The sequence below is a fragment of the Idiotropiscis lumnitzeri genome, chromosome 3, assembly GCF_059441095.1.
Source record: "Idiotropiscis lumnitzeri isolate Australia: NSW breed Sydney's pygmy pipehorse chromosome 3, RoL_Ilum_1.0, whole genome shotgun sequence".
NCBI classification, from domain to species: Eukaryota; Metazoa; Chordata; class Actinopteri; order Syngnathiformes; family Syngnathidae; genus Idiotropiscis; species Idiotropiscis lumnitzeri.
This window is the reverse complement of record NC_142393.1, coordinates 21714962-21730974: the sequence shown is the minus strand read 5'-3', so window position 1 is coordinate 21730974 and position 16013 is coordinate 21714962. Positions and strand designations below refer to the sequence as shown.

The 16013-nt window shown below is 40.8% G+C and overlaps 1 protein-coding gene across 3 annotated transcripts in view; it reads right to left on the bottom strand.

The window, feature by feature from the left end:
- Nucleotides 1–16013, bottom strand: part of LOC148340362 (ATP-binding cassette sub-family C member 4-like) — a 31864-nt gene that overhangs the window by 15511 nt on the left and 340 nt on the right. For 2 of the 3 annotated variants that reach the window (XM_088290433.1, XM_088290432.1), the window contains exons 2-8: nt 13887–13997; nt 10990–11110; nt 9897–10121; nt 7912–8001; nt 5699–5862; nt 2816–2941; nt 351–600 (exon numbers count right to left, since the gene is read on the bottom strand). In XM_088290433.1, the coding sequence (XP_088146559.1) occupies nt 351–600; nt 2816–2941; nt 5699–5862; nt 7912–8001; nt 9897–10121; nt 10990–11110; nt 13887–13997 (1087 nt within the window). Of the gene's footprint in view, nt 1–350; nt 601–2815; nt 2942–5698; nt 5863–7911; nt 8002–9896; nt 10122–10989; nt 11111–12292; nt 12485–13886; nt 13998–16013 lie in introns of those variants that run through there. The other variant, XM_088290434.1, reaches the window with a different exon arrangement.

Here is a 16013-nt window from a genome sequence, read left to right as displayed (position 1 = left end):
GATAACGATTGCTCAGGTGTGTTGCACCAGGGAGAGGTGGAAAATGGGCAGGACACCGACCCTCAAGGAACAGGATTGAAGACCCCTGCTCTAAATGGACAAAAGTATCGGGATACCTACCAATTACACCTGCAGGAAGTGAAACGGGAAGAAAATATGAAATTTGTTCTGCTTTTGCTGCAAAAACAGCTTTCCTAATTCTACAAGAATGTGGAGTGTGGGGGATTTTTGTCCACTGAAGTCAGACATGAGGGATGAAAAGCTCAGTCAACTATGGGCTCAGCTGTGCGTCGAGTTTATAAAATGAAAGTTTTGAAGGAAAGGTCGAAAAAGTGAGTTGAATGCGTTACCTTGATTCTGTGAATACTGACGATGGTCTCTGAAACTTTCTCAACAGCCAGCGGGAAGAACAGCGTGACGGTGAGCTTGATGGTTCCGTACAGGGACGCGGTGACAAACACTCGGCTGGCGCTGATGCTGTTGCCCAGCCCCGCGTACATGGCAAAGGTGACAAACACCACAATCTTACTGCTGGCAAAGAATGATGCCATGTTGAGTCCTCGCAGGTAGGAGCTCTTCATGATCTGGTTTATTTCCTTTCTGATGAGACAAGAACAAACACAGGAAATTGAAGCTGCCTCGGCCTTCCACCAGCAGATCAACTGATACCAGTCAAATAAAGCAACCAGCAGAGATGGACATTTCGTCCCTGGGGCAGAACGGACGAACGCACGCCCATTTTTGTGAGGAATAAATTAATTCAGGCTATGCTGGTGGTTTCATTTTAGTCACTGCATATGACTGCAAAGCAATTGCCAAAGACATGGTAAATTGGGGGCATTGCCAAGTTGTTGCCTCCAGAATTAAGCATTAAATGACCTTTGTTCACCTTTCAAAAACAGTCAAATATTTCAGAATTGAAATGTTTCAGGTGAGAAACAAACCGTGTTTTATGAATACATTACATTTGAAACTGATGAGGTACAGTGCTGATTACATTGTAATTACACCATGAAAAGAAAACATTTTTGGATGTTGCTTCTCCCTTGGCATTCACTCAAAAATCTAGAGTGAGGGAAGGGAAGAAATACGTTGGCACACATGCAGGAATTTAAAAAGAATAAAAGAAATTAAAAAAAAACACAATTAAAACTTTCCAAATACCCTTACAAGTCTGAACACTGGTTTTCAAGTCAGATCAAAAGGAATATGCTTTTATGGAACAAAGCACATAGCCAAGAAGATTATTACTGATTAACATTCACTAGCTAACACATTCGGTACACATGCATAACCTGAGGGAATCGGCTACTGTATCAAAGCTGCTTTGAGTCAGACAATCAGCAAGGTAGTCACTGGGTTACGAAATGTACAGTGTGTATAAGGATGTATGAGGGGTGTGCATTTCTCCAATAAAGGATCATTAAAGTGTTACTTATCCCGATACATGGGCTTACGATTCAAGAACAGCACAGTGGAATGGTTTGAGACAGTGGGATTACAATTTGATTCCATATGGTACGGCTGTAGCTTTTCGACACGGTAATTAAACATGTATAACCCAAACTACTTAAGTTAATGCAATTCAAAGAAACAATCCTTGGTAATCTCGAACATCAACAGACAGAAAGACATGCCAGATCTACTGAGACATGGTCATTAAATTGCAGTAAACCAACAAATTCCAAAACCTGCACGTGAGGCCTCAGGGGAACTAACAGCTTGGGAAAAAAATGTAAAAAAAAAATAAAAGAAAAAGGCTGACGGTTAAATTTTTGACCTCATTACTTTAGTTACAACACACCAATTGAGACATAAGTTGGAGAACCAAGAAACAAAAATGCATCAAGTAAGTGGTTAGCTGCACATAATAAAGTCTCATGAATACAAACATAAACTTTGAGCATGATGTGGCACGTACGTCTGGGTGAACGAGAAAAAGCGATCTCTAATAGTACCATGAGTAGTCATGTGACCAAGGCAAAGCAATTTAAAAATTGGCTAGATTTCTTTTCTACAACTGATTATAATTTTGTCATCCTCCGCTGCATTAGCAGGAACCGAGATTTAAATGATTTATCTTGTAAGATGCAACAACTGGCATTCCCAGTAAATGTTAAGAAAGTGGAGTCGCATAAATAGTAACCACATAAATAAAATGCCGGTTTCGCAATCCCGAAAGTTTCACCTAAATTTCAAGCAAAAGCTCTTGGGGCGAAGGAATATGGTGGATACATTTGACATCGAGCTCTTTGTCAAAACTGATGATGAGCGTTAAGTGTGTTTGAGCGTGTGCAACATAGCTACTTCAGCCGTCGTCTTATTTTTTTGTCTAAATACGTATTAATTACACAAATACAGAATTTCCGTTCATAGCTGCTGGCTCTTCGCCCTAACTTCGTTCAAGCCATATTTCTGTGCCGATACACCAAAGCACTAATTTTGGGTCTTTCTCTTCTCTACAATTAGCATGCTTAGGGACTCCTCGTTCGCCACTTTGTCAAAACGGAGAAGGGGGATCCACATCAGGCAGCACCTTGCTGCTGCGACGCAAGGATTTACAAAACTATACAGACTTGAGCTTTTGCGGAGCAAGCTAGCACAGCGCCTCGCAATCGGTCGCTAAAGAAATGACTTCTGGTGTTCTGGATGACAGCTGGAACGTGACGTAGACGCGACGCTTTTTATTTTGTTAACCAGTTCGGAGCTGGTGAGTGTGACTTGAGATGGCAATTTCGATCCCAAAGCGATAAATCGTTTAGCCCTTCTGGCCAGTGCTTACAAATATTACGAAGAGCGCTAGCTGTTTTGTTACCTTCTGGACTCTGTGACCAGAGCTGAGAAGGGGGTTTCCCAAGCGTACATCTTGATGATTCGGATGCCAGACACCACTTCGTTCATGATGCGGATCCGACTGTCGGTTAGGACCGCGGTTTTGCTCCTGCACAAAAAAAAAAAAAAAAAAGAACACAAAATAAAACATTTTTGGACACATTTTGCAGGATTTCGGTACAAGATGCGGACATTAAATGTGGTTGTGAATGTGAATTAATGTAATTCATTCATTCACAGTTTATAAAACCAGTGCTTGATCCAGACGAGTGTGCTCTCGTTGACTTTTTTTAAATCATCATCACGGGATGGGCTGAGTGGGTAAGAAGTCATGATGTGCTTCATTGTTTGGGTTTCAAATCCACATTCACGCATTGGGTCTTGTTTTAAATTGAGATTAGTTGAGATTTTCCTCCCAATGATAAGTATTTGTTGAAACCTTTCAGAAGGAAGTGTGAGAATCATATTTGATTGAATTGTACTTGATGGAACTCGGCAAATCATTGTTCGAGATTGTTCAAGTCCGTGTGTTGTAATGGAGGGACCCTGACAAAACTCTTTTGTGAGTTCAGTCTGGCTTGATTGGTTATGTGGTCATAGAGTGGGTGTCGAAGGTCAGTAATATCTTTCAGCCGTAGTCGTTTGGTGTTGATGTCTCTTCGTATATGTGGGGAAGCAAAGGAAGCCAGACAGTACAAGATCGCAAATTGGTGTTGGTTCGCAAGATGCCAGAAATAATTCTACATGCCTGATTTATTCTGGGTCAATTATGCAAATGTGGCATGAACAAGACCACACTGGTGCACAATATGTGGCAGTTGAGTACCACAGAGCCGTTTCTGTCAGCTTTAGTATGTGTTTATCTGCTCCCCAGTTTGAATTTCAAGTTTTTGTGAGCGGATATTTTTTTTATTTTTTTTTTAAGTTTGACCATGTGTTGTCAGGGTCGTCTGATGGCGAGGAGGTGGGTGGACCCAAGAGTGCGGGGAAGCCAGGCATAAGGGTAACTTAAAGGGAATTTATTAAATGAATCAAACAAGGACAAACAACGTGGCAGGGTGCAAAATAACAAAGGCGAACAAAACGTGACTAACAGAACTAAACTTGACGGGGAACAAAGACAGCGACAAACTTGCAGAACGAGAACAAGAACAAGATCAGGGAGCGGCCGTGACAGTCCTGGATTGCGAGTAATGTTCCGACAATGAGTTGTTGGGATGAGGTGTTTATATAGTCCAGTCATTAGGAGTGCGGATGGGCATCAGGTGTGTGAGGTTAATGGGGAGCAGGTGCGTGGCTGGTGAGGGCGAGGTGCTGAGGGGAAACGCCCATACTCAGCTGGCAAAACAACAACAAAACCGCATGCACACAAAAACAATAACAAAGAACCCTGTCATGCCCGATGCGGATCATGACATGTGTGTCTTGTATGAAAGATTTCTATTGAGTGTTACACGAAAGTGAACCGGGTTGTGGAGTAAATTGCAAGTTGACGTCCGATTTGATGCCAAATTTTTGACTAGCCTTGTGATTGTTCAGGTGAAAATACAATACATCTCCAGATCTTGGGGATTGTTGCGTGAGAGAAGCAGTTGTTGAAAAACTTTAAGGAAAATGAAGAATTTGTTCTGTTGTAATTCCATCTGGGACTGCTGCGTTGGCATTTTTCAAGTGTTTTAAGGGCTCTTTGAAGTTCTTCTGGTGAAAATGGATTGTCACTCATCTTGACAACCAGCGAGCTAACTCGGTTTGGTGTGTCTGCTGCCTGGGAGTTACGCGTTAGGTGATCAGTGTTTCATTTTTAATGGTAGCCCACGCTCTCTTACTATTATGGCGAAGGTCAGTTGATTCTATTATTTCTCTCCATTGTATTCGCTTTTCTTCACTAATTTTATTGAGTCCTGCATTACAGAGATCTAGAGACGCTAGACTGAACGGGTCTTTGTTGTATTCAACGAGGTAATTATGGTTAGTCTGGGGATATATTCCTTATGATTTCCTCTGTGGTTAGTCATTTTAAGACTCTCCAAACCAAATTTTTAAAAGTGGGATCTGATTGGTGCGTTGGAGGGATTTGATCAATTTCTGTCTTCAAATTGAGAATATACTCTTCCCAGTTAGTGTAGCAAATTATGGCTATTTGAAGTCTCCTATTATGAGGCACGGTTTGCTCTTATCAAACCCAAAGTTCTTTGAGCAATAAAATGGTGCTGGCAGGGGGGTTATACTCCAATAAGATCACCAGTGATTTGGTTTTGATTTGGTCTGTGGTGAAGTTGGCTGTTTCTGTGAAGTGCATTTTTTTGCTGCTGAATAATGTTATCGTTCTGATTTTCTTATAAGCAAATGTCTGGTTTGAGATTGACAACCTTCGCTTTCACGGCTATCAAGCCCTCTAGGTTGAAGCTAATTTTTCTCATCATAGGGGAGAGGATCTACCCTTTTACAACCCTCGAGGTGTTGACGCCTAGTGTGTGTTGTTGAGCTTGGTCTCTTGTATAGGATTCACGGGGATCGCCACGGGAAGTCTCTGAACCTCATTGTAATTGTTTGAAGGAAACCAGGAATTGCCCAAATTCTAAGGTGGAACTGTTAATGAGCAAAGTACAGAGGTGCTTTGGGATACAAGGGGCCTGATTTAACGTCTTATTATTGCATCATACAGTCAGTTGTAAAACGCTTCTTTGTGTGTGTTTCTCTTTTCTTTCTGTATTACACAGCCCCAGACGCACACCTCGAAAGGAGCAGCACAAGTGAATTAAAGCAAAACACATATGCATTCTATTCAATTATGTTATTATCCTGTTCTTTTTTTTTTCTATTCAAAAAACAAAAATTATTCCACCCCATTTGTAAGCCTACTCACCTGTAGATTCCAAAAAGCTTTCCAAACCATGTTTGCACGACCAACATGAAGAGGAGGACAGCCACACCTGCTAGACATGAGAGCCCAATCTCGTACCAGAGGAAAGCAATGACGACAGCTGTCTGTAGTGGTCCTACCCACAGGTAGTGCAGATTGAGCGTAATCTGCACAAAAAAATACAAGCAAGCAATGAATTTTATTTATTGGACCATTCGAATTGGCCCTAGGTGTGTTTGTGAGGGGCGGGTGGTTGTTCGTCTACGTGTGCCCGGCGATTGGCTGGCAAGCAATACATGATGTACCCCGCCTACTGCTCGAAGACCGCTGGGATTGGCTCCAGCACGCTCGCTTTCCTCGTGAGGAGAAGGGGTTCAGAAAATGGATGGATGGCTATAACCACAGCACACACACAATACAAAACCGAGTATCGAGTGTTGTCTGTCTATATGTGTTGCTCCACCGTTAGTGTTAAAATATCTGTTGCTTGAGGTGTTATGACACCGCCACATTAAGGCAACTTGTTAGGGCATGTATGACCATTTTCCTTGATTTTTATTATTAAGATGAGCAGACTTTTAGAAGCAAAGGTAAGCGGTTGTTTTAAATGCATGTACGATTCATTTTATTTTGTTGGTTTGTTAGTTTGACAGTAAACTTCACACAAGAAGAAGAAGCGGCAGAGAAGTTCCCCTTCTACATTATAATTGTTGTCACCACAGAGCAGAGAAAATCCCTTTGAGTACTATTTTTTTTTAAGCCATGCTGCTGAGAGAATATATACCTGGGGGTATTGTGTTCCTCTATTTGTATGTATTGCTGTAACGTGGGTGTTGAAGGAACAGTATTTACACATTCTGACTTGATGTATAATTAAACGTGGACGCCTCTGGGTGGGTTTGACTGTTTTAAGGGAATATAAATAGAGAGAGAAGTATGCTATGGAAGTGGTGTTTCAATGTACTGTTGCGTGAATAACTTCCAAAAAGGGAGCTAACTTGATAAATAACACGTTTTTTTCTTTTTATGTGTCACTTAAAATACACTTCAAGAAGTGTAAGTAAGAGAGTAAACGCTTATTACATAAGTAAGCATGCTTTGTGTTAAATTTTTTTTGTTGAGCTGTGCGAGCTAGGGAGTGAGAACAAATACCAAGGGATACTTTAAAAAGTGTTTTAATTAATTATTCAATGTGATTAAATTATTTGAAGTGTTTTTTAATATTTTTAAATGTGTTTAAAGTGTGTAGGAGCGGTAACGATTCATCACTGTTACAAACATTTTTGACATGTTATTTCCTCTTCTCGCCTTACTGTGCCCGTGCGGCAAATGTATATGCCACAAGAAAAAATAAATAAATAAATAAACTAAAATCTGTATAATGCGGCGGTCAGTTGGGGACCACTTTTATAGCGGGTAGGTCTGGAACAGAAACCAGCACTATTTTACCGGTCCCATCTTTTTCCGCGAGCGTGGCACCCTTCCGTCATCCTTCCTCCGTACTTATTCATAAAATAATCCCCCACACAATTAAAAAAGAGCGAGTGTGCATGACTAGAGACTAACTCCAGAGGTTTGATAATTCATAAATTAAGGCTAATTTCTTATTCACATTCACTTACCGTAATTTCGGGACTACCAAACACGGCTGCTTAAAAGCCACAAAAATTTAATTTAGCCATATAAACGGATTTGTACATACAATAACTCCACATTATTAAATGGAGTATCATCTATATTGTAAAGACCGCAAGATGCTATTTTCCCCCAAACGATGCCAAACACCGGAACTTTTGTCAGACTTTTGTTGTCGCACGAGCCAATAAGCATGAGCTCGGACCGGGGGGCGCATTGTTGAGATGGCTCTATTTATTGCACTCCATCCCTTTGCTCAAGTTAAATGTAACTCAAGATGTTTATTTTGCCTCTCAATTGCTTCTTCACACATTTTTAAGCGCTTGTAAGCACAAGGACAACTTGCCAACTCGAGATTTCTCCCATGCCTTCTGCATCCATCTTTGCTCTCTCTTGTGACTTTGTATTTTTGCATATAAAGACTCTGTGAATCCTGTCTGCATTTCCTGTCTGCTTCTGGATGGAGGCATGCACATGAATTCTCTTCACCAATGCAGTAACAGTTTTACAAACAAGGAATGTTCAAAATACCCCTAATCATAATGGAAAATTGGTACTTGAAATGTGGCAGCACACCTGACCTCATCGAAACGGTTGATGTCATTTGAAAGGAGGTTTACAATTTGGCCTGTGGTAGTTTGTCCCATTGCTTGGCTGCTGAGACGAAGAGCCTGAAGAGAGCCACAAAGACATTAAATCAGTGGTGGGAATTAAATACAATTGTTTCACTACCACACAAGAGGATTTGTTTTGAGGTATCTGTAAAATTCTTAAAAATGTAAATAAAAATAGAATACAATATGTAAATGTAAATAAACAGAAAATACAACAATTTGCAAATCATGTTCAACCTATATTTAATTGAATACACAAGACAAGATTTTCAAAGTCTCTTTTTCTTGATGTTTTCATCATAAAAATGCATTCCCTCCCTCAGCCTGACTAAAAAGCCATAGGTTAGCGAAAATTGACCCGTGCTTCCCTTGCCTTTGACTGTTTGTATCAACATACAGTGGCTCAAACAAAACTATCAAACGGGCTGTTTTAGCAGTTCGGTTTTAGACGTCACTATCGCAGCGTGAACACCACCTTCACCGGCTAACTGCAAAGCTGCAGCAGGACTATGGGGGAAAAAAAAAACCAAATGTTAATATTTTATTATGATACAATACGTTCGAAAATTAAGAAATTAAACATTCGTAACTGTGCGGTTTTATTATGTCTGCAGTGAATGATTTCCATTTGCTTTTTTTCCCATAATGCCACGAGGTATGTTCACGCAGAGGGAAATGCCCCCGTGGCATTATGGGAAACGATGCCAAGTGGGAAAAAAAGTGCCATAAAAGGAGACTCCCTGAATTGCTGTCATTCACAAGTGATGATGGGGCGCGGTTCGTCTCTTTGTGAACAACTGCTTGAGAAAATCGTTCAATAGTTTAATAACAATATTCCTCAACATGCAATTTGGGAATTTAATCCTCTACAGTCTATATGATCATCAAAAGCTTCAGAGAATCTGGAGAAATTACTGCATGTAAGCGGCAAGGCCGAAACCAACATTGGATGCCCGTGAGCTTCCATCCCTCAGGCAACAAAAACTGACACAGCTGGGCTCAGGAACACATCAGAAAACCATTTTCTGTATGTGCAACTTCAAACTGTACTATGCTAAGAAAAAGTCATTTATCAACACCCAGAAATGCCGCCAGCTTCTCTAAGATGGAGAGATGCAAAGTGAAAAAGTGGCCTGTGGTCTGACAAGTCCACATTTCAAATTGTTTTGGGAAATTGTGGATGTGTGTCCACTGAGACAAAAAGGAAAAGAACCATCCGGACTGTTATGGAGGCAAAGTTCAAAAGCCAGCATCTGTGATGGTATGGGCCCGTGTGAGTAACTCTGTGAAGGGACCATTAATGCTGAAAGGTACACAGCGGTTTTGGAGAAATATATGTTTATTGAATGTTGTTAAAAGAAAAGGGGATGTAACACAGTGGAACATGACCCTGTCCTGGCTTTTTTGGAATGCGTTGCAGCCATAAAATTTTAAGTTCATGATTATTTGCTGAAAACAATCAACTTTATCAGTTTGAACATGAAATGTATTGTCTTTGTAGTGGATTCAGTTAAAAATTGGTTGAACATGATTTGCAAATTATTGTATTTGATTTTATTTACATTTTGCCTCGACATCCCGACTTCAAGTGCGATTGCACATTTAATCCCGACATTTAAAAACACCTATCTATAATTTCTACTCCATACTTTGTCAAATGTTTTTTTTTAACCTCTGTGGATGACATAATATAAAAAGATGTAACCACTAAGACTAAGGGACAAAAAAGAAGCTATTTTATTCATTACATATTTTTCTAATTAATTGATTACAAGTAATTGTAATATAATTAATCAGTAGTTAAAAGTTAATTGGGTTAATTAAAGTTAATAAAAGAGGTAAACTATTTTATGTGCTGAGAGTTTTTCCTCTGTGCCAAAAGATCCAAAAAGCTATTTTTAAATTTAAATCTGTACTTTTAAAAAAAGAAAATCTACAATATCCTCACTGACCTTGCAGTATATCACGTGACACAAGGCCACTCTCATCTTCATGCCGGTTCTTTGGACAAAATAGTAGTAGAGATGCTGGAGGATTGTCAAGCCAAAAGTGGAGACGGACATGGCAGCAGCACAGCCGTATGCCATGCAAAGACTGCCCTGGTCATCTGGATCATAATTCTCAAAGAACATTATTATTCGTCCTAGAAGAAGTGGCTGGATGACTCTAATGGCCTCCTGTAAAAGAAAAAGTGTTGCATTAATATTTGTTGCAGTCACTCGCTCAATAGTCAAAGGGGCAAGAAAGAATTTTTGGAAGAGGACTTAGACAACAGCAGAGAGTGCCCGTGTGTTATATTCCAAAGGTGACATCAGCAGGATGCCATTATGTCATGCACCTCACTGCTCACTGGACTGGAAGCAGCAAATATGCGCCTGGTCTGCCAATTTAAATTTGAGATTATCGGACAGGCTTTTTAAGACGGACTCCTGCTGATATCTTGGATGGCTTGGAATTCAAAACGGCAATGAGGGACTTTTTAGTTGTTGGGACTTTCGGCTTGTCTGTTGCCACAGCAAGTCACCCGCATGATTTGTTTAGCACAGTTTATCATGCATTTTTTTTTTTTTACCCACATTTGGCTGGATATTGGGGCACTGGCCGGGAATCAAACCCTTGCTATCTGCATGAAAGGCAGCACTACACTGGCAGTGCTAAGACAAAATAAGTTAAATACATTTTTAAAAGGAGCTCAGAGAGGGGCATGTTAGTAGCAATGTTTGTTGGTAGTGAATAAATTAAGTGAATAAATCTCCCAAAAGCAATAGAATAATCACTTATTCTTAAAATCCATGACAACATATTGTCCTTATCAGGTCATTGAGTCAGGGAGCCATGTTGCAGTACATACTAAATTTGGTTCAGATCCTAATTGAAGTGTGGATCCAATGTTTGTCTTGAAGGTTGCAACTCGACATAATAGGAATAATTTATTGCAGCAGGTTTTCTCCCAGCCATTACTTTTTGTATTTCTTTTCATATGAATAAATACAGAAATGTGACTTTGGGTGACATCAAGCTTTTTGAAAGCCAATCAGTGCATACCAAGGAAAATGCGAAGATTCCCGCTACAGCATAGGACTTCCCATAGCACTTAAGAAGGACTTTGGTCAGTTTGGGCTGCCGTAGTTGTTTTGTAGCCCTTTTAACTTCAAGATCCCAGCACCTGCAAGACACAAGGTGCAAATTACTGTGGAGCATCTAAAGCAGGGTCAGTCACAGAGAAGGTTGAAAAGTTGTGGCAAATTTCTATGCTGGACAGTTTCCATTAGTACATTTGTGAGTAAATGAGAGATGAGCTCCATTATCCAAGCCGCTCATCGTCACAAGGAACGCGGGCATGCTGGAGCCAATTTCAGCTGTCTTCATGCAGTAGGCGACACTCTGAGCTGGTTGGGGCACACATAGAAGAACAACCATCCCCACTCACAATCATAACTAAGGACAATTTAGAGTCTTCAATTAAGCTACCATACGTGTTTTTGGGATGTGCGAAGATACCGGAGTACCCGGAGAAAACCCGTGCAGACATGGGGAGAACATGCAAACTCCACACAGGAAGGCCGAAGACGGAATCGAAACCATGACCTCCGCACTGTGAGGCCATCGTGCTAGCCAGTCGGCAACCGTGACTTTGGCACCTTTTATCCAAGCTGTTTTTGCATCGTTGCCATGGAGACAATTTTTTTTATTCATTCCTCCATTGAAAAAATATATTCTAAAGCTATTCAAAAAAACAATAATAGTTAATCTGACCAATAATATAAAACAATATCTCGTATGATGGCTATTAATTTGAAAAATTTATGAACAGCCTTCCAACCATTTTCTATCGCAGTTATCTTCACGAGTAGGCTGGAACTTACCCGGCTGATTCTGTGCGAGAGGCAGGGTACACCCTGGACTTGGTTCCAGCCAATCACAGGAGACATATAAACAAACAACCATTCCCACTCACATTCACACCCATTGACAATTTAAAGTCTTCAATGAAGTCTTTTGGAATGTCGTCGGAAACAAAAGCATCCAGAAAAAAACTCATCAGTCCATCACTAAGTTCCCATCAGTATTCAGGGCACACCCAAGTGGGCCCAGTCCATCCCTCGCCGACGACAACCAATCAGCAGCGAGAACATAATTTCTGTGTCACACGCAGATCCCGCACAAGCAGACACGCAGCCAAACAAAGAAGAAAATAAAAACAACACACACACTCACACATGCACAGTGTGGTGATTGTTGAAATAAAAACAATATGGGACACGTTATTGAGGTCTGTAGACTGAAAGGAATACAACGCGGGTTACATTTTTTTTTTTTTTTTGGCTCTGTGTCAAGTGTGCAGTACCTGCGTGTGACGAAATGGTAAGACCGTTCTCGACGCCGTTTGGCTGACTGACGAATGCCCACCTCAGCCTGTTAAACATCTCCACAGTTACCCAGGACCTCACGCAGCCTTGGATTTTGTCACTGACTTCCTCCTTCCCAGGGTCCCTTGCTGATCGATCCTCCAATGCTGTCCTGCTTTACTACTTTCGCAAAGTTCCCTTCTACAATCCAAACCACCGAATCCATCTCCAAGGTATTTCCTCGGATGTTATTTTTGACAGGGGCTCAAGGTTCACTTCTCACGCCTCAAAGTCCTTAGGGACTATTTTCATAGATAGGCGCACATGCGCTGGGTGTAAAAACTAGCGTATCTTCTTTTTTGTGCCGGGGAAGTCAAGATTAGTGTATTTGGGAATCTGGCAGAAAGCGCACTATGCCTTGCTGGGCATTCCACCGGACCGAAAGCGTTTTATACTGCACACACCGTGGCACCTGACAATTTGGTGACAGAAAGTAGACTAGACTTTAGACCAGGTGTAAGCAAGTCTAAATTGTGCGCAGGTGGTGGAACGTCAAATCCCAACCGCAGGAATCTCAATCAGCATTCCCTCAGGTTCACACCCTCAGACTGTGCGCAACAATCAACATCGATAAACTTCCCTCCAATGTTTGTCACATGCTACCCCCCTCCACCTGGGAGACACAGCGAGCTTGGATCAAATTTGTCGACAACAAAATGCGAGCACCTCCTTGGCTGGACTCCAGATCTTTAATTTCTTTTGACAACCCAGGATAGACTTAGGCCCAATCCCAATAGCACCCCTTGACCCCTCGTCTTGTCCCTTCCCCCTTGAAATGCACGTTCACGACAAACAAGACATGTCCCAATTCTCCATAAACGTTATGGGTGGGGTTACAGACATGGGGCGTATTGCCTTTCAGCACCAAGACAGACCCGACTTCCCTAGATTCTGCACACGCCCCCTCGGCAACAAATGCAATGTCTGCAGGAATGATATCAACGAACGAAAAGAAGCGGCAAACACATCAATGTAAATCATGTATTTGTGTTTCATAGCGTTGATGCATGGTTTGTATCAGATATTCGATACTTTTCTACAATTATGTGTTTTGAGTTGTGGGTAGAAATGCTCTCTGCAGAGCTGGCTGTCGGCCCAAGCAACAATGCTACAAGCCAGGTCGTACAGTAGTGTTTTGTCTGAATGCCGCGACAAATTGATTTTCATCTCATCCACCTAATTAGCCGTGTTTGAAAAGTTGTGGCTTAACGCTCGCTGGCACGCGGTCGGAGCAAATAGCATCGACGCTAGACTGCGTCGGAATTATTTGGCGGATGCTTTTCATTGTTTCTTGTCTGCCAAACTGCTTTTTGTGTTTGTGTTTTTGGGGTTGAGTCACTGCCACCATACAGCACTTGTATCTCAAGGTTGTGGACACAAATCACCACAAAGAAATGGCTTGTATTTAAAAAAAAAAAAAAAAAACTCTTGAGTTGGGTTGGGTCACTTGTGTCTCAAGGCACCACTGACAACTTAATTGATTTCCGACTTGCACTACCTCTTTTGTTGTACAGGTGCAAAGAAGAACAGTACCTCTGCAGGTCTTGTCCCAGTACTTCCGATTCATCTTCAGGAAGAATTGTGTAGAGGTCACGCTCCTCCAGTCTTTGCTTGTGGCCGAGATGCAGCAAAGGACTCAACCAGCTGAAAAATAAATATGATCATCAGAAGAGGTTCGTTGAAGAGGAGCTTTTTTGTTCATTCTTTATTTATTTATTTATTTTTCAATATCCATAAAAAAACTCGAGTTGGAAGAGAACAGAGATCCAACAATAGGCTCCTGGCATGTCATAAATTAACAAAACAAATTTGGAGCCTTACTTTTTAATATTTGGGTGTGGCATTTAACGCTCCTTTGCTCCCGGTGCTACCACGTTCAGAATTGTTTCCCGCAGGACAAACTGGCAACCAAATATGAGCAAACAGTTATTTGGCCTTTCAGTTGGTAAAGTGGAATGGCCTGTTTTTGTCTTCAAACCATGAAGCACCATTGAAGAAAAACATTGATCTTTCTACTTATTTTACTAAATTCCATACATAACAATAATTTGAAAAAAAAAAAGCTAATAAATCAAGACATGTTTTTTAGAAAGCCATTCTGGTAAAACAGCAACACTTGGGAGTTGATAATAATTTGGATAAGATTGAAAGCATTTCAAACTCCAGCTTAAAATTAATTTGCACAGGTACAGAAGGTCGTCTGTTTATAATGGACTTCTGTTCCTATAGCAGCAACGTAAACGTAAAATGTGTATGTGCTTTCTATATCGTAGTCCATCGCTAACGCATTAACACTAGAAAAGTCATAAGTTTGTGTATTTCTATTAAATACACTTCCGAAGCCAGTGCGGACAAAACTCCTTCCTTTGCCAAAATAGCTTGTTTCATTTTTTCAAACTCTATGCATGGCCATGTGAGATAAAAAAAAAAATCTGTGGTTGAGTTTTTGACTAATTGAAAAACTTGGAGTCTTATAAGGAAGAAAAAAACAGACAGTGGTAATATGGAAGATGTTCAACCAGGGAGCGTTCGATACGATGATTCAAATGAACCAAACATTTCAAGGATGATTCATGACAAATGTGTTGTACAAACACCATCTCCTGATGTTCAAAGAAACTCCTTCAAATCTGAAAAAAACATGAAGGTAAGGTATATTTTTGGGGCAGTTGTCATAATTAGTTAACACAGCATTTGCTGCAACTCAAATTGCAAATTACTCAGCACGACAAGGCTTGTTTGAACTCCCAGACTCGAGTGTGTCTGCCACTCAGTAAGCATCCTCTTGCCAGGACTTAATCAACACTGATATCAACAGTGTCACGCCTCTAAAAAGGGTAACCACTTTCCCTATTTAGAAGCCTCGGATGAGTGGACGTCACGTTTGCTTATTGATACTTCCAAGAGGATCAAGCAGAGCCATTGCTTTGGGATTGAGGAGCACTTGAAAACCAACTCCAACCCCGACGCATGGGGCAAGGCATGCAGGCCGGATTATAAAGCCATCAACCCTAACCACCAAATCAGCGGAATCTCCTTCCATGATGCTTAACAAGCCTCGACAAGGCAAATGAGGAGGTGACCCCCAGCCCGTCACACTTTTCCCCCCACTGTGCAACACTGAGCAGGATTAATGAACACTAGGCTGCTTCCCCTCATGGCATCCTCCACGCATGCTTTTATATATATATATATATATATATATATATATATATATATATATGTATATATATAAATATATATATATATATATATATATATACATTGACTCCAAATTACTGCAACATGACTGAGTGAGCAAGTTTTTTTTCTTTATTTATTTCTGTCTGGGTTAACGATTTTCTCTCTCTCTCTCTCTGTGTGTATATATATATATACATATATATATGCTTATGTTATATTAACTACCACCAACTTTACCTGGCAACGGTCTAAGGGGCGTACAGGTGCTTTTTCCACTTAAAGCACTGCACGTTCGTAACCACGAAACCACGTATGTCGGGAACGTCGAACAAGACCCGTGCTTCCAGTTAATTCTTTATAAGCCCATTCACACATGACGTGACTGTACATTTACAGTGGGAAGTAAAGAATGAAAAACGCACAACTCTTGAAAGTACTGCATGAAAAAGGTGAATTTACCTTCACTCAGCGCAATGG